The sequence below is a fragment of the Ascaphus truei genome, chromosome 20, assembly GCF_040206685.1.
Source record: "Ascaphus truei isolate aAscTru1 chromosome 20, aAscTru1.hap1, whole genome shotgun sequence".
Classification (NCBI taxonomy): Eukaryota; Metazoa; Chordata; class Amphibia; order Anura; family Ascaphidae; genus Ascaphus; species Ascaphus truei.
The window spans coordinates 8283975-8311552 of record NC_134502.1 but is presented as its reverse complement, the minus strand read 5'-3'; the positions used below and the strand labels follow the sequence as shown (position 1 = coordinate 8311552).

The window sequence follows — 27578 nt, the reverse complement described above, 5'->3', positions numbered from 1 at the left end:
AGCTTTAGGTTAGTGGCTGTATATACCTCCCAGCTTTAGGTTAGTGACTGTATATACCTCCCAGCTTTAGGTTAGTGACTGTATATACCTCCCAGCTTTAGGTTAGTGACTGTATATACTATATACCTCCCGGCTTTAGATTAGTGGCTGTATATACTGTATATACTATATACCTCCCAGCTTTAGGTTAGTGACTGTATATACTATATACCTCCCAGCTTTAGGTTAGTGACTGTATATACTATATACCTCCCAGCTTTAGGTTAGTGACTGTATATACTATATACCTCCCAGCTTTAGGTTAGTGACTGTATATACTATATACCTCCCGGCTTTAGATTAGTGGCTGTATATACTGTATATACTGTATATACTATATACCTCCCAGCTTTAGGTTAGTGACTGTATATACTATATACCTCCCAGCTTTAGGTTAGTGGCTGTATATACTATATACCTCCCAGCTTTAGGTTAGTGGCTGTATATACTATATACCTCCCAGCTTTAGGTTAGTGGCTGTATATACTATATACCTCCCAGCTTGCTCCCTGATCTGAAGTCCGGTCAGCATGTGAGTAGAGATCTCATAAACTTCCCCCAGATGTGCACTGAATGAGACTGAGCCGCCGGACTGGGGCTGTCACTGCTGTGATTGTGTTACCGGGGGGGAGATAGTACCACGGGGACCGGAAGTGAGCGGAGCAGAGCAGGAAGTGCCCCAACACCCGGAGTTATCACTGGGTGAGTCTCTGTAACAGGAATAATAATATAATATCTTGTGGGAGCCGGTCACACGTGGGGGGGGGACAGTGGGAACCGGTCACACGTGGGATGAGGTGGGGGCAGTGGGAGCCGGTCACACGTGGGATGAGGTGGCCCAGTGCTTCTGTGTGTGACCTGGAGTAGATTGCTATGGGCCAGATATACTAAGTGCTGCTATTCATATGATTGGGCCAGAATGTTTTATGGAGCTTCGCTGCTTAGTAATATGGCTTATATCCCCTATATATGTGTCAGGCGGTTAGTTAGGTGAGCGCTGCATACATGAGATAACAGTACCCACTATATATATATATATATATATATATATATATATATATATATATATATATATATACACACACACACACACACACACACACACACACACACACACACACACACACACACACACACATAGCTCAGAACCCAAACCCACCACACACGCACACCAGAAGGACAGACTAGGATTGTAACCTCATGTATAGGACAAAAGACAACCCCCCCCCCCACCCATGTATCTGCAATACATATAAAAAAAATAACCCAAACACCCCAAAAATCAGATTTACCAGCAGGGGGTGGGCACGGCGCGGCGTGAGGGTGCCTGCGGGTGGTGGCGGCGGCGGTACTGGGGGTGGGGGAACAATGCTGCCAGGGGGGGGGGGGCGGTACGGGGGTTTCCCGTGGCTGCGGGGGTTGTCTGGTGGCTGCGGTGGGTGGCGGGACAGCCTTGTCATGCGGGGGGGGAGGGGTGGCGGTGCAGAGGGGGGGGTGTGGCGGTGCAAGGGGGGCCCGGCGGCTGGTCACAGCAGTTGCCGCCAGCCCCGCTGCAGGCACCACGCCACTGCTCACGTGCGCACCAGTGTGCTGCGGGGGTGGGGCCGATGCTGGCCCGATGGGGGGGGTCACAGCAGTTGACACCGGCCATGAAGCACCTGTCTCGCGATGCAGCTCCCACGCGAACCGGGGCTCCCTCTGACGCCGGCGTGCCGGAAGCTTAACCCAGGCTACTTCCGGCGCTACCACAGGGAGACAACGCGATTTTTTTTGCAGCGGTTTTTTTTTTTTTTTAATTAACAGGCGCCCGGCCGCGCGTGACCCACGGGGCCAGGGACGCCAGTACCCTTTCTCCCCCGCTGTTGGCGGCCCTGATTAAGATCAATGGTGTACAGCACATATATCGTAACCCAGTGTATAATTGGTATACATCATTATGCATAAGGCTGCGTCCATGTTTAGTGCTTGCGGGCGGAGGCGCACTTCCGCTCGGCACTGAGCCCCTACAGCTGCAATGAGAGCGGCTTTAGTAGGGGCTCAAGCGCGCGGAAGCGTAGGTTTTAGGGAAATTTTTAATTTCCCCGCGTGCCGGAGCGCAGGTCCGGTCACATGAGCGGTTCGCCGAATGAGGGCGAACCAGCTCCGTGACGTCACTGGCCCGCCCGCCGACACGCCCCCGGATGGCGCGCAGTCTAAGGCCAGGGAAAGCACCCGCTTTCCCTGAGCCTCAGCGCGCCTCCGCACGCCAGCAGGAACCCTGGCCGAGGCCTTATGTGTCTGGCCAGGGTGAGCATCGGGGCTTGAGACGCTTGCAGAGCAAGCAAAATTGAATTTGCCGCCTCCAAGCGCGTCACATAAGCGGTTCACCTAATGAGGGCGAAGCAGCTCAGTGCCGTTGTGGCCGCGCCCCCAGATGAGCGTGCACCTAGCCACAAATTGCACGGCCGAGCAGGGCGCAGCGCTCGTGTGCCATCACGCCCCGCTCCCTGTCACGCCGCAGCCTAAGGCTTAGTCCATAGAGACTGAAGCAGTGCGGAGGCGCGCTGAGGCTGAGGGAAAACGGTGCTTTCCCTGGCCTTAGAGCGCGCGCTGTCCGTGGGCGTGTCTGGAGACGGGCCAGTGACGTCACGGAGCTGGTTCGTCCTCATTGGGCGAACCGCGCACGTGACCAGCCCTGCGCTCCGGCAAGCTAAGATTTCTTAAGACGGAAGCGTGCGCAAGCCCCTGCTAAGTGAAACTGGATAACTGTGTTACCCAATCAGGTGCGTCAGAATCAACGCAGTAGTCGCTGCCGATGTAAACATATTAGTATATGAACATTTAGCCTCAGATGGCAACTGGCCCAGCTCTGGGCACCAATGGTTGCATAGACTCACGGTTTGGAGAATAGATTTGCCGTAGCTCGGTCATCCGTGACTGTAATGTAGCACCGCCAACCCTATCGTGACTGTGACGTCACGTGGGGCGGTCAAGTGAACGGCGGTGATCTCCTCCGGTGTAAGCAGATGAGGACTGACGTGGTCCGTGTATCAGGTGAACTTCTGGTCTCAGTGTTGCACCGCTTCCTCCAACGTAACTGCGACGTGGCGTGGGGTGGTCACGTGACCGGCGGTGATCTCCTCCGTGAGCAGCGGCTACCCGGCGTGCAATCCAGCGATAAGCAGCAAGGGGAATCCTCCAGCAGCAACGGGAAGAGTAGCGGAGCACAGCCGAAAGCAAACAGGGTGTACACGTGGGTGGTGACTAAAAAAAGTTTATTGAAACAGACGTGTAGCTGATGGATCCTCTGACGCGTTTCAGCCCTCAGGCCTTTGTCAAAGAGTGATCCATCAGCATGGGGGATACATAGATATAGGCAGACTTAACACAGAACACCTGCACCAGATAAAAATCAGGTGAGGTGGGTAACTCTCCTAATAGCCATGTAAGGTGGACTTAAACGCAGTTTAAAAACAATGCCAGCAGTACACCATATGTCTAATGGTTGATGAGTATGACAATGAAACCAAAATGTAAGCATTTATACAAATATCATTAAACAAATGTAAACATTTATCAACTACGTTTGAACATCATTAAACAGATGGGGGATGCCTGGCAAAACAATGAAATACAAGATAAAAACATACAGCAGTCTGATATATGATGATAATATTCAATATTATAAAATGTAGACATCTCTGTTCAAAATAGTAAGTGGACAAGGACAACAAGATTACAACGTTGTATGCAAGTACTTATGTTGGTAAATTGATATCAGAACAATGATTTATATGCCAAAAGTTATCATCCCAGATCAATGATCCGTGGGATTCCAAAGGGGCAATTTTTACGCTATAAAAGACTATGCTCAGATCAGGACAATTTTCTCCAACATTCAAAGGACTTAAGCCTGAAATTCGCTGATAGAGGATACTCTAGCAAAGATATAGAACAAGCCTTTATCCATGCTGACTGTTCGGATAGGACTATGTTGCTAAAAAGGAACAAAAATCAATTGTTGATTAAAAACAAGTTTGAAGACAATCCTTTATTTATAACCAAATTCAGCAGACAGGCCCCACAGATCCAACACATTATATTCAAACATTGGAATGTGTTGAAACTCGATCCAGATTTGGAACCATATGTACAGAGACCCAGATTTGCATTTAGAAGAGCAAATACTCTGGCCACTTCCCTCTCCAAAAGTCTGTTTCAGTCGCCATCTCCACCAAAGGTTAAGAATATACCCAAAGGGTTTTTCAAATGTGGGTTTTGCAAGTGCTGCCAATATGCAGTACCCACTAAAAGAATAGCCACAGTGTCCACAGTGACCAAATTTAGAATCTCAACATTCATTAATTGTCACACGAGCTATGTGGTGTATGTTATACTATGCGGCTGCAATGCCAAATATGTTGGTAGGACAATTCGCCCGTTACATATTAGAATATCAGAACATGTAAGATTGATACTCAAAAAAGACCTTTTACACCCTGTTTCCAAACACTTTACATCATGTCCGGTTGGTGGTCTAAAGAACTTCAGATTCTTTGGCATTGCACATATCCCCACATATATCAGAGGGGGAGACCGACTTAACAGGTTAAATAAAATGGAGATGCAATGGATCTTCCTGTTAAATACTCTACAGCCACACGGTCTCAATGTTGACTGGGAACTGCAACATTTCTTGCATGATTAGTATCATTCATGTTTACATATGTCCCGTCACTTTCCCTTCTCTTCCCCCCCCCCTTCCCCCTCTTCCCCCTCCCCTTACCCTTCCCCCCCCCCTTCCCCCTCCCTCCCCCCTTCCCCCTCCCTTTATCATTGTTCTGATATCAAGTTACCAACATAAGTACTTGCATACAACGTTGTAATCTTGTTGTCCTTGTCCACTTACTATTTTGAACAGAGATGTCTACATTTTATAATATTGAATATTATCATCATATATCAGACTGCTGTATGTTTTTATCTTGTATTTCTTTGTTTTGCCAGGCATCCCCCATCTGTTTAATGATGTTCAAACGTAGTTGATAAATGTTTACATTTGTTTAATGATATTTGTATAAATGCTTACATTTTGGTTTCATTGTCATACTCATCAACCATTAGACATATGATGTACTGCTGGCATTGTTTTTAAACTGCTTTTAAGTCCACCTTACATGGCTATTAGGAGAGTTACCCACCTCACCTGATTTTTATCTGGTGCAGGTGTTCTGTGTTACGTCTGCCTATATCTATGTATCCCCCATGCTGATGGATCACTCTTTGACAAAGGCCTGAGGGCTGAAACGCGTCAGAGGATCAGCTACACATATCTGTTTCAATAAACTTTTTTTAGTCACCACCCACGTCTACACCCTGTTTGCTTTCGGCTGTGCTCCGCTACTCTTCCCGTTGCTGCTGGAGGATTCCCCAAGCCCCTGCTAAAGCCGCTCTCATTGCGGCTGCAGGGGCTCAGTGCCGAGCAGCAGCGCGCCTCAGCACGGGTCAGCGCCTAAGCGATTACCATGCTCGAGGCCTAATGACTCGGGCATGGTGCCTCGGGCCGCGCTCCTGCTATGCCTCGCCTGCAGAAGCTGGTGCTTTTTTGTGGCCTCACAGGTGAGGCAGTGAGCGCGCTTTGGGGGCGGGGTGAAGGCGTGGCAGAGGTGGGGCTAGTCCCTCATCCCCATTGGATGTTTGCTGTCCCGTGACCGCTCCTCCGCTCCCCTCAGCGCGTATATTTAAACTTGCCTGTCACCATTAATGTCAATAGGGGAGTGTTCTGTCTACTGAGTGCGAATAGCCGAGCTGCTATGAATACTGTAATGTCAATAGGGGAGTGCTCTGTCTACCTTCTATACCTTTATTCACTAGAAAGGCATCAGAAAGTCTTATAGCGCATTGGTAATGCTACAGCCCATTAACAGAGTGGACCAGGGTTCGATTTCTGGCTTGGATGTTTATTTTTTTTCTATTTTATTTCCTACTGAGTGCGAATAGCCGTGCGGCTATTTGCACTCAACTGTGAATATTCACTGCCCTATTCATCTAGCCCATCCGGCGGTCCCCTTGCTGTGGAAGAATACAATCAAGATATAGACTCCAGAACAGTATATTGAAGGGTTTTGTCTTAGCTGCTTTACAATTACTTCTTTATTTCACATTCGGTGGTGGAAATTATTTATATTATCACTAATTAATTGTTCACTGGGTTCACTATATAAATACTGGTCACTAATATTTTGAGTTTATTTATATATTATCTATATCTATATTTTTGAAACCGTTGCATGTCCCTGTGTCTAGGGGCAATCTGATTGGTCTGTCACTCAGCCTCTGGCCAATCAGATTGCTCCGTGGCCACCCCCCTCTAATTGGCTTGCTTCTGTGGCCTCGACCGGCCCTCCTCCTCGCACTGCCGCCCGGCCACTCTCTTCTTCTCCCTCTCCCTCCTGTTCTGTCTCCCGCTTAGTCCCCCTGCCCCTGGGTATCACCCCCACCGGGTATTGCCCCCCCTGCTCCCGGGTGTCACTCCCCCCCCATTGTGCCCTGTGTCTGTCCCCCCTCCCTTTCCCCGGTGTCCCACTGTCACCTGCGTGTTCCGAGCCGTCCAGCGGCCTGGTGGTGCACGCACGCGCGGCTGCTCCCGCTCCTCGGGCAGCTCACTGTCCTCCCGACGCCGGCTCGCACATGCTCCGGGGCGCCCTGCGGACTGCGCTGCATGCTCTGCCCCCCACGCCCGGGACCGCGGCTGCTCCCGCTCCTCGGCCGGCTCACCGTCCTCCCGACGCCGGCTCGCGCACGCTCCGGGTTGCACGGCGGCCTGCACCGCCCCCCACGCCCGGGACCGATTGAGCGGAGCGCCCGGATTGGAGAGAGGCGCCTTCTGGACCGGTGGGAGCTCGGAAAATAGACGGAGGGGACTGGTGTCCCCCGGTGGGAGGCGAGGCTGCAGCATCCTCACTGCAGTTGTTTTTGGTGCCTGAGGACATGTGTCTCAGTGTGTCACTGTGTGTGTGTGTCTGTCACTGTGTGTGTGTGTGTCTGTCACTGTGTGTGTGCATCTCACTGTGTGTGTGCGCGTGTGTCTCACTGTGTGTGTGTGCGTGTGTGTCTCACTGTGTGTGCGCGTGTCTCACTGTGTGCTGCGCAGGGGGGGGAACAGAGCTGCTCGGGGGGGGGGGAACTGTGACCGGAGCGGCGCAGGGTGGGCCACGGCCGGAGCTGTGTAGGGGGGGACACACACCCGGAGCTGCGCAGGGGGGACACACGCCCGGAACTGCGCGGGGGCGGCTGGCGCTGCGCAGGGGGGGGGAGGCGGAGAGGGACGTGGAGAGAGGAGGGAGCAGGAGGTTTTGGTCCCGGGCAACGCCGGGTCTCTCAGCTAGTATATTATATTTTATACATAAGATTGATGCACTAGCACTTGGTTTGATTAATTAAGGAGCGCCCGATTACACACACTTTTTGCACTGATTCATCTGATTGGGCCAGAATGTGTTATAAGTAGCGCTGCTTAGTAATATGGCTTATATCACCTATATATGTGTCAGGCGGTTAGTTAGGTGAGCGCTGCATACATGAGAACAGTACGGTTAGGGACGGTATATTGTTTGAACGCAGCCAATCATTTACATATGATGGAAAGGCCTTCGATGAAGGTTACGTGTGTCAGGTTGTGTAACGTTTCACATAGAAGTTATGGATAGAGATCTCTATATCTCACTTCATAAAGGACAAAATATGTAATATATCAATGAGGTTTCACATCGCGTTACTATGGCAACTCAACGCCGTGTGACATCCACGGCGTCATATGATGCTGCGATTCGCAAAGAGGAGGGCGGCAGTAAGGAGGCGGCCGCCACATGGAAGTGCCTAGCGGTGTCGGATCTTCAAATCCACCACTGCATCTGATCATACTTAGGCCGCGCTTATAGTGCCGGCAACGCGGCGTTGCTCCAAAACAAATGCATTGTCGCCGTCACAAGCGCTTATAGTAAGCGCGACAGAGCGACCAAAAATTTGGAAGCCGGTCAAATTTGATGTTTCAGAGGCTGTCACCACATGTGACAGCCTCTGAACCAATCAATGGTCTGGAAAGCGAATTATAACATTCGGTGATGGCGACGGGTGACATCATCAGTCGTGTCGCCAGCACTATAAGCGCGGCCTTATGGGAAACGCACACGCACAAACACACACACAGCCCCTGTAACCTCCGAACCCAAACCCACCACTGCTAACGCTCTAACTCAGGCCCTCATTCTCTCTTATATATTGTATTCTCTCCCGTAACCTCCTGCTGTCCGGCCTTCCTGCCTCTCACCTGTCTCCCCTACAATCTGTAACTGGGCTCTGTATATATTGTATTCTCTCCCGTGTCCTGTAACCTGCTGTCCGGCCTTCCTGCCTCTCACCTGTCTCCCGCACAATCTGTAACTGTGCTCTGTATATATTGTATTCTCTCCCGTCTCCTGTAACCTCCTGCTCTCCTGCCTTCCTGCCTCTCACCTGTCTCCCCTACAATCTGTAACTGTGCTCTGTATATATTGTATTCTCTCCCGTGTCCTGTAACCTCCTGCTGTCTGGCCTACCTGTCTCCCCTACAATCTATCCTAAACGCTGCTAAAATTCAAGGGCCACCTCGCGCCCCACTTCTCACACCATATGTAGGAGATTCATGCAGAGGGTAAAACAGGAAATGTATGTTAGGGGAAAATAATATCGGCTTTTTGTTAGCCGAAGTGTTACCAGCATAAAATGCAACTTATGTTTCACCAAAAGAAACATACCTAGCGCTGACTAACACAAGAACTTATTCTCTATCTGTGGGTTGGAGGCTCAGCTCCTTACCAACAATAACACACATTCAGTGTCAGGTCAGTTTTACCTTTGGGGCCCTGGCTTCCTCCTTGCTGGGATAAAGGGGTGGGAAGTCCATGTGTAAGATGTCTGTCTCTCCATTGGGCAGGGCGATATCTCGCTCCGGCGGGGCTGGGCGGTGTCTCAGCTTGCTGGATCAGAGTGTCCGGAGCACTGAGAGCTTTAGGCTTATTAAAGGTCTAACGAGCCAGCTGAGCTAATTAAGAGAGCCTGTCCTGATATTAACCTGCTCAGTGCTGGGCTTGAGCTCTGTACACAGGTTTCCCTGCAAAGCTATTAGGGAAGGCACCCTGTCACAGGGTTATCGTGTGACAGGAAAGCAAATGTAACCGGCGCTTCCTGGGTATTTCTTACATAGCTATATAGTGCAACTAATAACATAAACAAGGGTTGTTACCCCAATATATAGTGTACCAAGGTACAGTGACATTACTTACACATAGATACCTCACATGTAATAATGTGACTATAACCTTCACCAAAGACATGTGACAAAACAATAATAGTGATGATATTATATATGAGGTGAATAAATAGCAGCTCTAACCCCTTGAGATGGACCGTCATGCTGTCAGGATCCAGGCGCCGCATGCCCCCAGGTACATCGCAGCACGCAGGCGCATGGCTTCCCTTACTGGTCCTGCGCCCACTGCTGAGATCGCAGTGTCGCGCATGGCTCTTCTCCCTGCCAGACGGCATCCTCACGCGTGCGCACACGTTCCAATGCCGCAGCAGGCGTCACCGACTCCGGATCACATCGTGCATCTGCACGCGCGACGCACCCGAGCTCCGTGGCACTAGAGGCTAATTTCTCCAACAACTTCACCTGGCTCTCCAGCACCGACCTTAGCTACTTGTACCTTCTACGTTCCGGATTCCTCCTACCCTCACCTTGGCAAGTATTACGACGACTCTACCCTCTCCACTCCGGACCCGGTGAGATCAACTATCCACCCTCCAGGGTTATAATATACACACAAAAAATCTCACTGGGTTGAACTGAATACAAATGTGATGCATCAACAATTAGAGAGAATTCCATCCATAGCCTATATTAATAGTCAAGATGACAATGGAAAGTCCTGAACCAATGAATACATGTGCAGTAGGAGGGGATAAGTGTCTAGTGGAGTCCACTTGACCACCACAACTTAAACACAATAAACACCCGACCAAATAAGCAAATCCGGAAATAAAGAAGCACAGGTGTCCATATGTATATATGACAGGGCACTGCGGCCCTTTACCTGTGTGCTTGCACGGACGTTCCAGACATCAGGGGCGTGCAGCCCATCCAGATGAAGATACAGCAAGGTAGAGATGGATGATGGATTGCACTGCCAGGGAAATCCAACTCCCAATGGAACCGGAAACATAAAACGAAAGCACACACTCCAATATAGCACTTTATCAAGGTGATAAGGTAGTACAAATGCTGCTTAATATATACTCACCTGAATTGTCCTCCGTTAGCGCGGAGGACAATTCAGGTGAGTATATATTAAGCAGCATTTGTACTACCTTATCACCTTGATAAAGTGCTCTGTGCACGAAACGCGTAGGTGCGTTTGTGTTGTCCTGTTGCTGTTGCCTTACCTGCAATAAACCAGACCTATTGCTATATTGGAGTGTGTGCTTTCGTTTTATGTTTCCGGTTCCATTGGGAGTTGGATTTCCCTGGCAGTGCAATCCATCATCCATCTCTACCTTGCTGTATCTAGTCCCTACAGAACCGGAGTTATGGGTTTACAGTTTTACCCTCTTTTCACTTAGCCATTTAAACACGCGGCTTTTACCTCCATTGGAATCAATAGGGCCGGCGCCGCCATAGGATTCAATGGGACCTCCGCTACCATTGGAGTCAATGGTAGGACCCTCCGGTCCGGTGCAACCCTTTCCCGGGTTCATCGACCGTCGGAATCTGTTGGGGTCGAGTGAGGGGGTTCCTAGGATCTAGGGGCAAAAAGAACTTTATTCCGGGGTGCCCTAGAACCTAAGTTTCCCACGCCAATTGCACGTGAACTTGACCGGGGGTTGATCAAAGCTCTTTTTAGACATTGTTTCCACTCTTGCAGTTTTGCGGGCTGGCTTGCTGCCAGCTCGTCTCCGGAGATCGGCATCGAGGAATCCCCATTGAAACACATTGCGCCATTGACTTTCAATGGGGAACCGCCGCTCCTCTCAGGCGCCACCTGCAGGTCTTTTGGGATATCGGTCCCAAATCGCCGGAATTTCCATAGGGTTACATGGGGCACCAATGGCGACCTATGGAGATGATGCAAAACGGAGACTGCAAAGGCGGGAAATGGGACAAAGGGCTAGAAACACACAAATATCATTAACCTTTTCCCTCCCAACCTGATCCCAGTGCATAGGTGGGTGCAAAGACTGAGAATGGAAACAATATTATACATTTATAGGGGGACAGAGATTGGGTGCTGAAGCAGGGGCATAAACACAGTACGGAACATCATATCAGTTAACCCCTCACCTCCCCCGCGACACTGGACCCCGTGCGTGTTGGTGGCGTTATCTCTATTCCCATCTCAGTACCGAGGGTCTCGTCTTGTTTGTGGTGAGCACAGCGTGACAATATGCTCAACCCCACAAACATAGACGCCTCTGAGGTGGGAAACATCCTGGCATCGCACGCCACTATGTTTTCCAAACTAGAGAAATTCCTGGATCAGTCCAGCCGCCGCATGGATTCTTTACAGCAGGATCTTCGATACCTCGTGGTGCAGTTGCAAAATATCTCCGCACCCACTCCCTTGATGCCTCCCATTGCGCCATTAGTAGAAACCCCGTCTTCAGAACCCCGAACCCCGACTCCCGGTACCCAAAAGGTATTCTGGAGATCCCCTGGAATGTCACAGCTTCTTAAACCAATGCTTCATTCAATTCGAGATGACACCCTCTCGTTTCTCTTCACCCAGATCTAAAGTAGCGTACATTGTCTCTTTACTTACAGGCAATGCCTTGGCTTGGGCCTCCTCCATCTGGGAGCAGAGGACCGATCTCACACGGGATATCGGACAATTCGCCAAGGAATTTTGCCGTGTCTTCGACACCACTTGACGTAGAGTGACGGCCACCTCTTCCCTTTTTCACATTACCCAAGGGAACTGCCCAGTGGCCAGGTACGCTCTGGAATTTCACACCATTGCCTCAGAGATGGGCTGGAACAACGAGGCTCTGTCATCTGCCTTTTGGCAAGGTCTCTCGGAACCGCTCAAGGACGAACTTACCGCCCCATCGATCCTTTGACTGTGCTATTGACCTACTGCCTGGTTCCGTCCTTCCCAGAGGAAGATCTTACCCACTTTCACTTCCAGAAACCAAAGACATGACAGATTACATACAAGAAAATCTCAAGAGAGGGTTTATACGCAAGTCTTTTTTTCCCCTGCCGGAGCGGGATTCTTTTTTGTTAAAAAGAGGACGGTACCCTTCACCCATGCATCGACTACAGAGGCTTGAACAAAATGACCCTCTAGAATCGATATACACTGCCATTGATCTCTGAACTTTTCAATCGTCTACAAGGAGCTACAATATTCACCAAACTGGATCTACGGGCGCCTATAACTTGGTGAGGATCCGTCAGGGTGATGAGTGGAAAACGGCATTCAACACTCGAGACGGCCACTACGAGTACCTCGTCATGCCGTTCGGCCTCTGCAATGCTCCAACAGTTTTTCAAGATTTCGTGAACGAGATTTTCAGAGACCTTCTCAATCACTTACTTATCGTATATCTCGACAATATTCTAATTTTTTATAAATCACTTTTGGAGCAAATTAACCATGTCAAACAGGTACTGGTACGCCTCCGCAAGAAACACTTGTATGCCAAATTGGAGAAATGCCAATTTCACCAAACCTCCACAGCATTCCTAGGTTACATCGTTTCTGATTCCTGTTTCTCCATGGACCCCTCCAAACTTAAAGCAGTCTTGGATTGGCTACTTTCTACTTCCCTCAAAGCCATTCAAAGATTATTGGGCTTTGCCAACTTTTATCGAAGATTTATCAGGAACTTCTCATCCATCGTGGCTCCCATCATTGCCCTAACTAAAAGGGGGCAGATGCTATCTCATGGCCTTCCACAGCCACTCGATCCTTCAAACTCCTTAAGGAGGCCTTCCTTTCTGCACCCATCCTGACTCATCCGCGCACCAGTCTTCCATTCACCCTAGAAGTTGACGCCTTGTACATTGGAGCCGGAGCCATCTTATCCCACAGGAAGTCTCCCCAAGCCAGGCTTCACCCCTGCGCATTCTTTTCCAATAAATTTTCTCCGGCCCAACACTACTACGATGTCGGTAACCGTGAGTTACTAGCCATCAAGCTCGCTCTGGAGGAGTGGAGACACTTGCTAGAGGGTACGGAGAGTCCAATTAGCATCCTTACAGACCATAAAAACCTTCTGTATATCGAAACTGCCCAGCGTCTAGGAGCTCGTCAAGCCCAATGGTCCCTTTTTTCCCCCCGCTTTAACTACATCATTTTGTTCATACCAGGTTCAAAAAATCTGAAGGCTGACGCCCTTTCCCATCAGTTTATTGTTGAGGATAAGCCCGAAGCCAAATTGGAGACCATTCTTCCAGCCAAATATATTCTTGCAGCTTACATCTTTAAAGTGTTGGATAAGATTCTCGCAGATCAGGCCAACATCCCGAAGGGTCTAGAGGTTCCCGATGGTCGCCTCTTCGCTGCACCTCGCTTTCGCAAAAAAATTCTGGAATGGGGCCATTCAGCCAAATCCGCCGCACACCCTGGCACCAAGAGAACATCCGACCTTAGCACTCGAACCTTCTGGTGGCCCAGGATCAATTCGGACGTGAAGGAGTTCGTCAAAGTATGCCTTACTTGCTCCCGTAATAAAACTCCCCGCAACAAGCCTCAAGGATTTCTACACTCCCTTCCTGTCCCCGATCGTCCCTGGAACCACTTGTCCATGGACTTTATTGTCGAATTGCCTGTCTCCAGGGGTATAAATACCATTCTTGTGATCATCAACCGTTTTCCCAAGCAGACACATTGTGTTCCTCTCAAAGGCTTACCTAATTCTTCTTCTCTAGCTGATATTTTCGTCAGAGGTTTTTCTTCGCCTTCATGGAGTTCCATTAACCATCGTGTCCGATCGGGGCCCCAATTTATTGCCAAATTCTGGCGTTCTTTCTCCCAAAGGCTAGGCATCTCTCTACATTTTTCTTCCTGGTACCACCCTCATACCAATGGTCAGACGGAGAGAACCAACCAAACTTTGGAGCAGTACTTGCGCTGTTTTGTCTCTGACACACAGGATGATTGGGTGGACCTTCTCCCTTGGGCAGAATTCGCACACAACTCCCTATGGAATGAATCCACTCAAAATTCACCTTTTTTCATCAATTTTGGTTTCCATCCATCCCAATGCCCTATCATCTCTACACCCTTCCGGCGTTCCAGCAGCATAGGAACGGATCACGTCTTTACAAAAATCATGGAAAAAAATCCAGGAGAACCTTCAGACTGACATCTCCAGACACAAATTCCAAGCCGATCGCCATTGTCACGGGACTCCAAAGTTCAAACCAGGACACAGGGTATGGCTTTTGTCAAAAAACATTCGACTTAAAGTACCCACTCTCAAACTAGCACCAAGATACTTGGGCCCTTATCCCATTCTAGAAAAGATCAACCATGTGGCATTCCGCCTACAACTTCCACCCGCTATGAAGATTCCGTCCGTCTTCCATGTCTCACTCCTAAACCCCGCCTTTCAGAGTACTCGTTTTCCAGATCCTTCTACCTCTCCTCCATCCCCTCGACTCGTACAGGGCCAAGAAGAGTACGAGATCCAGACCATTCTTGACTCAAGAATTTCTACGAAAACTCTGCAATACTTGGTCCACTGGAAGGGATACGGACCTGAGGAACGATCATGGATCCCTCACCATCATATCCATGCTCCTGATCTCCTCAAACGGTTCCATCGGAAGTTTCCCCTCAAGTCTTACTGGAGTCGCCCTGAGGGGGGAGAGAAGGTACTGTCAGGATCCAGGTACATTGCAGCACGCAGGTGCACGGCTTCCCTTCCTGGTCCTGCGCCCGCTGCCAAGATCCCAGACTCGTGCAGTCTCACGCATGCCCCCGCATCTCACGCACGCGCGGCTCTTCTCCCTGCCAGGCGGTGTCCTCACACGAGCGTACGCATATCAATGCCGCAGCGGGAATCCCCACCTCCGGATCACGTCACATCATCTGCGCGCACGACGCACCCGAGCTCCGTGGCAACAGAGCCTAATTTCTCCAACAACTTCACCTGGCTCTCACACCTTAGCCTATTGCAGGCTCTGCTCTGGCACTCCCCTGTTCCGCCCCCTCTTGGGATTGGACTGCTTCACCTATTTAGGCTCAGCTGTGCCACTGGCTATCCTCGACTCTCCGCTACTCTCCTACCCTGAACTCGGCTCTCGGACCTCAACCACTCTACCTTCTCCAGCACCAACCTTTGCTACTAGTACCTTCTACGTTCCAGATTCCTCCTGATCTCACCTTGGCAAGTATTATGACGTCTACCCTCTCCACTCCCGACCCGGCGAGATCAACTATCCACACTCCAGACCTGAACCCCGTGCCTGTCGGCGGTGTAATCTCTATTTCCACCTCAGTACCAACCACTGCTCACTCTAATGGCAAACACCACAAATCTACAACTTGCAAACAACTAACCAAATTTCTACTCATACTATTACTCTCTTTAGCAGGTGATATTGAACCTAACCCAGGTCCTCCCATTTCAGCTCTGTCCCATGCCCCTGAGAATTCCACCTTTAAATTCCAAAAAGGGCTATCTGTCGCCCATATAAATATCCGGAGCCTGCTGCCAAAACTGGATGAACTAAGGGCATGGTGCCTTATGCATAAACCTAAAGCCATCGTTCTTACAGAAACATGGCTATCCCCTAAAACCCCTGATGCACATATTGCCATTCAGGGATACTCCATTTTTAGGAGAGATAGGTCAAAGAGAGGAGGAGGGGTGTTATTTTATATTGCAGACACCTTACAATTTACACTGTTAAATTGCCCACCAAGCCCACCCTCTTTTGAAACTCTAGTTGGCAAAATCTGCCTCCCCTTTTCTAAGCCCATCTTGCTCGCTGGCATCTACCGCCCCCCTAAAGCCCCTCTACAATCCCTGACTGATATCACCCAATTTCTTTGCTCCATTTCCTCTCTGAATGAGAAGAGTGAGCTGCTAGTTCTAGGGGATTTCAACTTCAATTGGCTTGACCCTAAAAACCACAAAATCCAGATACAACTCAAGTCACTTAACCTATCACAACTCATTTCCCAACCCACACGGATAAACCTGAAATCGCATAACCATTCCTTGCTAGACTGGATTCTCTCCTCAAACCCCAGCAGAATCCAATCCTCTGGCATCCTTCCTGACATTTTCAATGACCATGCAATAGTGTACTGTGTAAGGAAAATTAAACCGCCCCAATCAAGCCCTAAAGTTCTCCTCACTAGAACATTTAAAAACTTTAACCCACCACAGTTTCTGGATGACCTTACCAACTGCCCATGGCACAGATTCGATTTAATTCCCGACCCCGATTCTGCGCGCGACTATTTCCAATCTGAGTTCTTAAAACTCTGCGATACCCATGCTCCACTACGCAGAATAAGGGTACGGGGGGGCCCACCTTCCATGGGTTACAACTGACCTTATAGCACTCTACCAGTTCAGGGATGCCTTGTGGAAAAGCTACAAAGTAACTGGCACTACCAAGGATCTCAATCACTACAGATGCATGCGGAAAATGTGCACAAGGCAAACAAGGCATGCAAAAGCACAATATTACTCTGACAATCTCCACCAAAATACATCAAACCCAGCTAACTTCTGGAAGGTTATCAACAATATATTCCAGCCTCCTAACCATCAACAACCAAGTAATATCACTAAGGGGGATATTACTCTGACAAACCCCACTGACATTGCAAATGCATTCAATGATTACTTTGTGGGGTGTGCCACTAACTTATTAGCGAAACGCAGCACAAACCCCAAACATGAATCTCATCCTGGGAGTATCCCTACAGTCCCACCCCCTCCCAACACTGCCCACAATTTTCAATTTAGCCCAGTATCTGAAGAGGAGATTACACAAGCGATCCTCAAACTAAAACTAAGCAGCCAATGTGGACCCGACTTACTACAATCTAGGTTCCTACGACTTGGTGCCCCAGCCATTGCCAAACCAATTGCGTCCATAGTCAACTCTATCCTGTCTACAGGCCATATCCCTAAGACCTGGAAAACTGCCAGAGTTGTCCCAATCTTCAAAAGTGGGGACAAAAACACTGTCTCAAACTACAGGCCAATCTCACTTCTCCCAATTCTATCCAAAGTTATGGAAAAATGTGTCCACTCCCAATTAAGCGATTTCTACACCAAGACAAATTTCCCTAGCCAATTCCAGTCTGGGTTTCGTCCCAAACACTCCACCGTAACTACCCTGCTAAAAGTTTGCAATGAAATCCAGTGTGGAATGGAACGGGGACAACTCACTGGTGCAGTATTCCTAGATTTTGCAAAGGCTTTTGACACAGTTGATCATGTTATCCTGCTTAACAAACTCCAGAGCTCTGGAATAGGGAAACATGCTTTAAACTGGTTTCAGTCCTACCTATCAGGAAGATCCCAACATGTGTCCATCTCAGGCTCTAACTCAAACCCCCTGGATATCACCTGTGGTGTCCTGCAAGGCTCTGTTCTGGGGCCCCTACTCTTCTCAGTGTTCATTAATGATCTTCCCACAGCTTGTAAGGAAGCCTCAATACACATGTATGCAGATGACACAATCCTATATGCACACAGCCATAGCCTCTCTGACCTTTAACACATACTTCAGTCTGACTTTTTGAGACTCGAAAACTGGATTTCCCAAAACAAACTGTTTTTAAACACTGACAAGACTGTAACAATGGTATTTGGGACCAAGACTAAATTTGTAAAGCTTCCAGTGACTGAGCTCCTGATTAGAACCAACGCTAACACCACCCTAACACCTGTCACTAGTTTTAAATACCTGGGCTTATGGTTTGACTCCCACTTAACATTCGGGATGCACATTGATACCCTGACAACCAAGACCTATGCCAAACTAGGGGTACTTTACAGGAACAAATCCTCCCTAAGTCTCCTGGTCAGAAAGCGTATTGCACAGTAGATGCTAATGCCAATTATTGACTATGGAGACATAGTATATGGCTCGGCTCCTCAAACCCACCTTAGCAAACTTGACACCCTCTACAATTCAATTTGTCGTTTTGTTCTCCAATGCAACTACAACACACATCACTGCGAAATGCTCAAATAACTAGATTGGTCATCACTAGAGTCTAGGCGCAAAGTTCACCTTTCCTGTCTCACCCTCAAATACTTTCTTGGCAAGCTACCCAGCTACCTAAACAAGCTCCTCACCCCTACCACATGCAGCACCTATCACCTGAGATCAGACTCCAAAAGACTATTCATGGTCCCAAGGCTCAACAAAGTATCCGGACGTTCCTCCTTCTCCTTCCGTGCACCCCAAAACTGGAACAACCTACCAGACTCTCATATCCACTATCAGCTTAAGTTCTTTCAAATCTAAGGCTGTCTCACACTTTAATCTGGTCTGTAACTGTTTCATATGCCCATATTTTCTTTAACTATGCACGCAATGTCTTGTATATAATGTATACCTTGTTCATTTATGTAACTGTACTTGTAACCATGTATTATTTGTTTTACTCTGTGCCCAGGACATACTTGAAAACGAGAGGTAACTCTCAATGTATTACTTCCTGGTAAAATATTTTATAAATAAATAAATAAGTACCGAGGGTCTCGTCTTGTTTGTGATGAGCACAGCGTGACATATGCGTATCATCGCTGGGCGTGCCAGAGGAGCAGGGCCTGGGCATGGCGCGTGCGGTGTCTCCCAACCTGGCAGCGCGACGTGCGTCAGCCGTCTCATCACAGGGTCAACGCTCAATCCATACAGCGCCAGACTTCAGCTCTGTAGTCAGAGTAATTTATAATCACGTTCACTCCGCCTGTGTCGGCGAGTTTGATAATGATCTCAGTATTGGAACGTCAGTCTGTAATTGCCTGTATTTCCTCCCTTGTGATGTTGTGGTATGAGTTTAGTTTGCTTATGTTATTGTTGTATCTCAGTGGCAATCAGTGTGAGAGAGTTACTGTCCCACAGAGCTTACACTCTATATACACACACTACTTCTATATCTCTCTCTGGCAGGCAATATCCTCATAAATTAAGTTTATTGCAAGTTTGAATGCTTTTCTGCACTTCTAATTGGAAACATTAACTGAATACCCGATTTGTTACACATCTTACCATGTGTATCCTTTCTCTTTACAATCTTAAATTAAATCTGATGTTTGAAAATCATTTTTTATGTTGGATGTTAATGCATTTCTTTACTCCAATTTTTTTCTCCAGCTGATGGATTCATGAACCGGAATTCCCCTGAAGGATATCACATTTTGCTCTGTTCAGCAGATTGTGTAATGGAAGATAACAGTGTTACCCAAATGTATCACGGAGCAAATCACATTAGTCAGGATATACCAAGCCAGAGTCTGAGAGAAACTTTGAGCATTATGGTTAAGGAATCAACCTCACAGGAAGAAGGAAATCTCTCAGACTCCCACATTTATACCATCAGAGAACATACAGGGACAGAATATGCATCTACTCCTATTACAACGTGTAACAAAGGAAACTTGAATGCAGGGAACGTTCCCAAGAACTTGTCAGTAAAAGAAAAACCATTTGTATGTTCTGAATGTGGGAAATGTTTTATCCAGAACTCTAATCTTGTTATACATCTGAGAAGTCACACAGGAGAAAGACCCTTTGTATGTTCTGAATGTGGGAAATGCTTTGCAAATAACTCTAATCTTGTTATACATCAGACAATACACACAGGAGAAAGACCATTTGTATGTTCTGAATGTGGGAAATGTTTTGCAAATAACTCGAATCTTGTTATACATCAGAAAATTCACACAGGAGAAAAACCATTTGTATGTTCTGAATGTGGGAAATGTTTTATCCAGAACTCTAATCTTGTTACACATCAGAAAATTCATACCGGAGAAAGACCATTTGTATGTTCTGAATGTGGGAAATGTTTTATCCAGAACTCTGAGCTTGTTATACATCAGACAATACACACAGGAGAAAGACCATTTGTATGTTCTGAATGTGGGAAATGTTTTACCCAGAACTCTCATCTTGTTACCCATCAGAAAATTCATACCGGAGAAAGACCATTTGTATGTTCTGAATGTGGAAAATGTTTTACCCAGAACTTTAATCTTATTATACATCAGAAAATTCACACCGGAGAAAGACCATTTATATGTTCTGAATGTGGGAAATGTTTTATCCAGAACTCTCATCTTGTTATACATCAGAGAATACACACAGGAGAAAGACCATTTGTATGTTCTGAATGTGGGAAATGTTTTACCAATACCTCTAATCTTGTTAGACATCAGGGACGTCACAAAGGAGAAAGGCCATTTGTATGTTCTGAATGTGGGAAATGTTTTGCTAAGAAGTCATGTCTTGCTGAACATCAGAGAAGTCACACAGGAGAAAAACGATGTTTGCTCTAAATCAGGCCTGCACAACACCCGGCCCGCGGGCCGCATGCGGCCCGCCGGCACTCACTGTGCGGCCCGTGGCGGCGGCTGCTTTCCCCCCTCCTCCCGAGCCCCCTTTCCCTGCCCCCCGCAAGCCGAGCCCCGAGGGGGAGGTGAGGTGAGGGGGAGGTGATGTGCAGGAGGGGTGATGTGAGGTGCAGGGTGTGATGGGAGGTGCAAGGGAGGTGAGGTGCAGGGGAGGTGATGTGTAGGGGGTGATGGGGAGGGGGGGTTGATGTGCAAAGAAGGGGGTTGATGTGCAAGGGGGGATTTGATGTGCAAGGGTGGGGGTTGATGTGCACGGGGAGGGGGTTGATGTGCAAGGGGAGGGGGTTGATGTGCAATGGGGGGATATGTGAAGGGGGGGTGAGGTGATGTGCAGGAGGGGTGATGGGAGGTGCAAGGGGGGTGATGGGAGGTGCAGGGGGGTGATGTGCAGGAGGGGTGATGGGAGGTGCAGGGGGGTGATTGGAGGTGCAGGGGAGGGTCATTGGAGGTGCAGGGGGGTGATTGGAGGTGCAGTGGGGGTCATTGGAGGTGCAGTGGGGTTATTGGAAGTGCGGGGGGAGAATGATGTGAGGTGCACGGGGGAGAAGGATGTGAGGTGCAGGGGGGGGTGGGATGTGTGTGGTGTGCAGGGGGGTATTGTGTGTTTGATGTGGAGGAGTGTTATGTGTGTGGGTGAGGGGGAGAGATGGGGGTATGAGAGAGATGGGGAGTATTGCAAAGGTTGATAGAGGTTCTGGGGGAGATATGATGATGAGGGGTGCTGTGGGAGATATATGATGCACAAAAGAGACAGACAGAGCCCCTAGTGGTAGCACTCTATTCCTAAATGATATGGTGATTATTTAAAATAACTTTATTATTGACATAACGTTAAAATATTGGGGTCTAAAACAAGGATTAAATATTCCAAGTGTGTGTGTCTCTATTGGATTAGTGTATCCAGAAGAGTATACATAATTGGTTTAATGTCCAGTGTTAGGGTAGTTCACTGGCCCTAGTGTTCCACATATATAGTGAATTGACTAGAGTTCTAGTGGATTGTCAGCAGTTAGAGCCACTCATGCAGTGCCCCAGTAGGATATACTAGTTGGTGCTCTTAAGTATGGGACCTATGCTGTGCTATTGCGTGATGGCAGCTTAAGCATATTAAAGTTGTTGTATAGAACAAATCTTGGTCTAAGTGCACCTATTTTATGTTTCCGTCACCTCCCTATACATAGGTGGTGTGTTGAATAGGGTGTATGGTGCCTGGTACATAAACATCTACAATGGTTGATGTCTGAGGTATGCTGTATACTAGTATTGATGAAACTATACTGGTATATATTGTGACACTGCTATAACTATGTTCTGAATAGATACCAAGTTAATAGCTATGTACTGTACCTTTTGGGGTGTAATGTCGGTCAGTTGAGAGACCTGTCCCCATTTGGCACAGTGCTATTGCATGTGTGGTTGTGTTCTGGCACTCCAGGGGTTAATTTCTGGTTAGGTTTGCCTATTGCTAATACGTATAGTACCCTATGAGCTGCTTGCTGTATCAGGGAAATAGCATTGTGGCTTCCTTGCCTAGTTAGGTAATGCAGTGTTGTGCCAGATATATATGTTGCCTTTACTGACTATCCAGCCTTGAAAAAGCACTCGCGAAACGCGCGCGTCGGCAAGCACGTGACCACGTGCACGCGGAGGTGCTCGCGTTCACATACACTGACTCAGTGATATTGAGAGAGTCAGCGTGGCGCCTCCAGTGCACACTAATAGACTATTAGGGTCCCAATGGACTCAGTAGTCACCTACCAGTAAAGGCAACATATATATCTGGCACAACACTGCATTACCTAACTAGGCAAGGAAGCCACAATGCTATTTCCCTGATGGGGACAGGTCTCTCAACTGACCGACATTACACCCCAAAAGGTACAGTACATAGCTATTAACTTGGTATCTATTCAGAACATAGTTATAGCAGTGTCACAATATATACCAGTATAGTTTCATCAATACTAGTATACAGCATACCTCAGACATCAACCATTGTAGATGTTTATGTACCAGGCACCATACACCCTATTCAACACACCACCTATGTATAGGGAGGTGACGGAAACATAAAATAGGTGCACTTAGACCAAGATTTGTTCTATACAACAACTTTAATATGCTTAAGCTGCCATCACGCAATAGCACAGCATAGGTCCCATACTTAAGAGCACCAACTAGTATATCCTACTGGGGCACTGCATGAGTGGCTCTAACTGCTGACAATCCACTAGAACTCTAGTCAATTCACTATATATGTGGAACACTAGGGCCAGTGAACTACCCTAACACTGGACATTAAACCAATTATGTATACTCTTCTGGATACACTAATCCAATAGAGACACACACACTTGGAATATTTAATCCTTGTTTTAGACCCCAATATTTTAACGTTATGTCAATAATAAAGTTATTTTAAATAATCACCATATCATTTAGGAATAGAGTGCTACCACTAGGGGCTCTGTCTGTCTCTTTTGTGTATCTAGTTACATGCCCCTTGCAGCACCACTCCCTCTATAATATATCTAAGCTGAAGCGGGGGCACACCATAAGTTTCTCGGAGATATATGATGATGAGAGGTGCTGGAGAAAAGATGATGATGGTGATGATTTTACCCGTGCGGCCCAAATTTTTTTTTCCTTGGAGCAGTTTGGCCCTTCTCGCTCACGAGTTGTGCAGGCCTGCTCTAAATGTTTCGCTCACACAAGTTTTCTTTGTGATATAGCACTCTAAAAATAATTGATATTTTATTTATGAAAATTTTTTTTTAAACTGTTATAAAAACTTAATACATTTCTTGTAATTCTGGGGAATATTTTGCTTTTTATTATTTAACGTAGAAAAATGTAAGGAAAGTGTGGAATTTTATGTTAAAAAATAAATAAATAAAAAAGCACTATTAATTGGAACGTCCTTAAAGGATAATTTTTCTATAATTGTTTATAAAATGCGTCTCTAGTTTATTTCCATATGTTTGAGTTTGAAAATGGGTGTCGTCAGGTTCTGTATAACGCCCTTGTCCGCAGTACCCATGCACAACCACCAGGAGTGCTGCTGAGTCCTGTCCTTGCTGAGATCCAGTTCTACGGTTCCTCTCACTCTGAAACCTGATACCCTGCATCTGTCTTCTGTCTCTCAGCCTCCCCTATATAACCCTCCCCTTCCTGTCTCTCGGTGCCTGGTTCTACGGGTTCCTCCAGCACCTGCTTGCTTTCCTGCTGCTGTTATTGTTAATCCTGTTCCCTTGTTGATGTTTCCCTTGTCTCGTCCTATTCCTGCCTCCTTGCTGCTGATTTCTGCCATGACCTGACTACAATATACTGCTAGGTGCAAAATAATAGGAATGGCGCTCCTAAACACTATTAAAGTGACTATATCTCTATACATTATGCAAAAGTGAATGTGTGTAAGCAAACTCACCTAAAACAATATTTAATCTTCTACTGCCACACTGTGGTGATGAGTGGGAATTTTTCCTCAACAGAAACTAAGTTAAATGTATATACATCCAAATACTGTACATATATAAACTAAGTGATCAACTAAAATTAGATACTCTTCCTCGCACTCAACCTTCAAAAGAAACAGCCCTCCAGTTTCTCACAAATAGCAGATCCAACGAGATGAGGGAGCGGGGTGCATCGTAATCCAGTGTGAAAAGGCAAAAATATCACCATAAAACAGTATTGTTGGGGTGAATTAAAAGGTACAAGTCTCAAAAATGTAAAAACATTCAATTATTATACTCCCATATAGGTGAGCATAAATAAGCACGTCACACGCAGTGGTTCAATGTGGTGTGTATCTCCAACACAGGCTGAGGCAACATCCAGTGATGTGGGATGTTATGGGTGATCTTAGAAGAAAGAAGGAAATACCAGTGTGCAAATAGCTGTACTGAGACTTATATACATAAAACACCCCTCCAGAATGCACATTTACATGGTGTCCGTTCTTTAAAGGCAATAACAATAACACACAGTGTGGAGCTGTGGCAGTCTCACCACCTCTCTGACTCTGATCAGGACGGCTGATAGGTGCCGGCTGGTGCTGCTTCCTGGTGCAGCCGCCCGCACACAGCAGTAGCCTTTAGCAGAGTTCCTTCACTGATCTGGTAATCCTTCTCCGGGAGACAATGACTCACCTCCTGATGAAGCGTTATCGATGTGAAACTCGTTGAGGTATTGAGTTGGAGTTTAATGATTTGTGACGATGGACGTCTGGAGTCAACGCTTCCCCTAGAGAGAACGCCGCGACCGGCTTCTACAGCTGATCTGCGGGTTCCCTGCAAGGAAATAGGACTCTCTCTGGACCCTGTGTCCCTCCCTCTCTCCTTCCCCTTTGCGCAGATGAGATATAGGCCGGAACCGAGGTTCAAGTTAAACAACTGAGTCCTACTAGGATGATCGGACGCATGTTTATGTAAGTGTTGTTATGTGTATGTTTTTTACATAAAGTAACATATATGTTACTGATAGTGTCCCTCCATGCGCTTCTTTTATGCGTGTGTGTTTCTCTTCAGATAGAGACAGGATTGGGCGGGTAGGAGGAGATCACAGGAGGAAGCAGCCGCCCCTGCAGAGTGTGGAGCTGATCACAGGACAGCTGTAGCGAGTAGGAGGGAGGAGAGCAGGGCTGTCTGGCTGCTTAACCACTTTCAGGCAGCAGGTGGCGCTGCAGAGCTCTCCGTAGCTGCTCCTCTCAACATCTCCCGGTTCTGTGTCTCTGTGTGTGTTTTTGTATTGCATATGTGTGGGGGAGGGCAGAGAGGATGGTGGGAGGGAAGTTAGGAGAGAGGATGCGGGGAGGGAAGAAAGGATGGGGGGATGGAAGAGAGGATTGGGGGAGGGAGGAGAGGATGGGAGGGAAGAGAGGATGGAAGGGAAGGAGGAGGGGATGGGAGGGAAGGAGGAGAGGATTGGAGGGAAGGAGGAGAGGACGGGAGGGAAGGATGGGAGGGAATAGGGAGGGATGGGAGAGGGAGAGGATGGGGATGTAGGAGAGAGGAGGGATGGTAGAGAGAGGAGGGGGGAGTATGGGGGGAGGGAGCTGAGAGGATGGGGGAGATTGAGGAAGGGAAGAGAGTGGAGTGGGCAGAGAGGGAGGATAGAGGATTGGGGTAGAAAGTGAGGATAGGGGAGGGAGAGTGCGAGGATGGGGGGAGGGAGGGAGAGAGCTAGGTTGGGGAGGGAGAGAGTGAGGATGGGGGAGAGGGAGGAAAATAAAAAAATGGGGGAGGGGAAGATCTGATTATGATGGAGGCAGAGAGAGCTGATGATGAGGGGGAGATAGCTGATGAAGATGAGGGGGAGAGATGAGGAGGATATGAGGATGGGGAGAGATGAGAAGATGGGGAGAGATGATGAGTAGGAGGAGGAGTGGGAGAGATGATGAGATAGAGGGAGAAAAAATTGCAGTCAGTGTTAATATTAATGGGGCCCTGACATATTTCTTGCCCGGGGGCCCGCGAATGTCTAGTGCTTCTGTGTCCGCTGTCTGTCAGATAGAGGCGCACACACGGACGCAGCGCCGGTTGTCCGGGACCCTCCCTGCTGACCCACCGCCCGGCCTCAGCAGCAGAGAGGAGAGGGCAGGTGTCAGCGCTGATGGCCGGCTTGCTCCCTGAGGTCCCCCACGTCTCTTCCCCACGGGAGCCAGTTATCACGCACAAGGAAAAGGAAGCAAATGGGATCAGGAAAAAAGGAGGGAAGGGAGGAAGGAAAGGGGGTGAATACCCCCAAAAAGGATTGCCCGTGTGATAGTGACAGTCCCCAAATAAACAAATATTCCCAGATACCAGAGCTCAGTATTTGGGGCGGATTCTTCCCTGAATAGGACACACTCTGCTGCTGATTTTCTGGTATTTGAGAACTGTGGCCCCTGGTAATATTTGGGGGTTTTGGGGACTGTGACGATTCTCCCCGAGGTCCCCCACGTATACGCCTCTCCCCGCGGGAGCCAGTTATCACGCGCAAGGAGAGTGTCCCCCCACACAATGGCGGCTATGCAGACCTCTTCCACGGAAACTGGGAACTTACTGAGTTGTTTTAGGGGCTTTGTCAGAGTCCGGTTTGAACGATTTTGTTCCGTGTTGGTCAGTAACTTAGGGCCTTATTGTATATTGTCTGATACAGCCGTTAAGGCCGTTTCCTTCCCACAATCCCCATTACAGTCACTAAGGGGATACACCAAGAGGGGCTTATCCTTCCTTTCTTCCAGAAACAATATCTTCCTACAGAACAATATATCTATAACATGCAGAGTTCCCATTCTGCCCGGCAACTGCTTACCTCATCTGTCTGCATCCTCCAATCAGGAAGCAGCGCATTGTTTTACCACAGTACAATATATAACATGCAGAGTTCCCATTCTGCCCGGCAACTACTTACCTCATCTGTCTGTATCCTCCAATCAGGGAGCAGCGCATTGTTTTACCACAGAAGATACCGTTTTTAGAAGCATTTGACTGCATCTGGAGCTGGTGAGCACACTATACGGTCAGGAGGCAAAGGAGAGGAGTTACATGCCCAGATTGGGAGGATAGGAGACCGGCAGGAGAAGAGAGCGCGACGCCACGTCCAGGAAGCTCTACACAGCATCTGCCATACGTGGGGAAGCCGGAGAGAGAGCTACGGCCGCCATCTTGGATTCGTAAAAGTGATTCCAGTCCTGCTGCCTTTTATTGTCCATAATTCTGTGAGTAGGGTAACGATTTTACCCCCCCCCCCCCCGGATTGGTGTGTGATAGCCACATCCAGAGTCCAACATTAGTTGATAATAAATAGCTTTTTTATTATTTTTAGTCTGGCCTGTTGTTGTTGTTAGTCTGTCTTGTATGTTTCATGTTGTTAGTGTTATATGTTTTTATGTCCCTATGTATTGGCATACTGCACTATAA

The 27578-nt window shown here is 47.9% G+C and overlaps 1 protein-coding gene across 1 annotated transcript; it reads left to right on the top strand.

Moving 5' to 3' along the window:
• The first annotated feature begins 442 nt into the window (after positions 1-442).
• On the top strand, positions 443-20793 carry LOC142471294 (uncharacterized). The gene is made up of 2 exons (XM_075578126.1): positions 443-741; positions 19415-20793. Exon 2 carries the CDS (start codon positions 19426-19428, stop codon positions 20596-20598), a length of 1173 nt encoding a protein of 390 aa, XP_075434241.1. The 5' UTR covers positions 443-741; positions 19415-19425; the 3' UTR covers positions 20599-20793.
• Positions 20794-27578: the final 6785 nt, after the last annotated feature.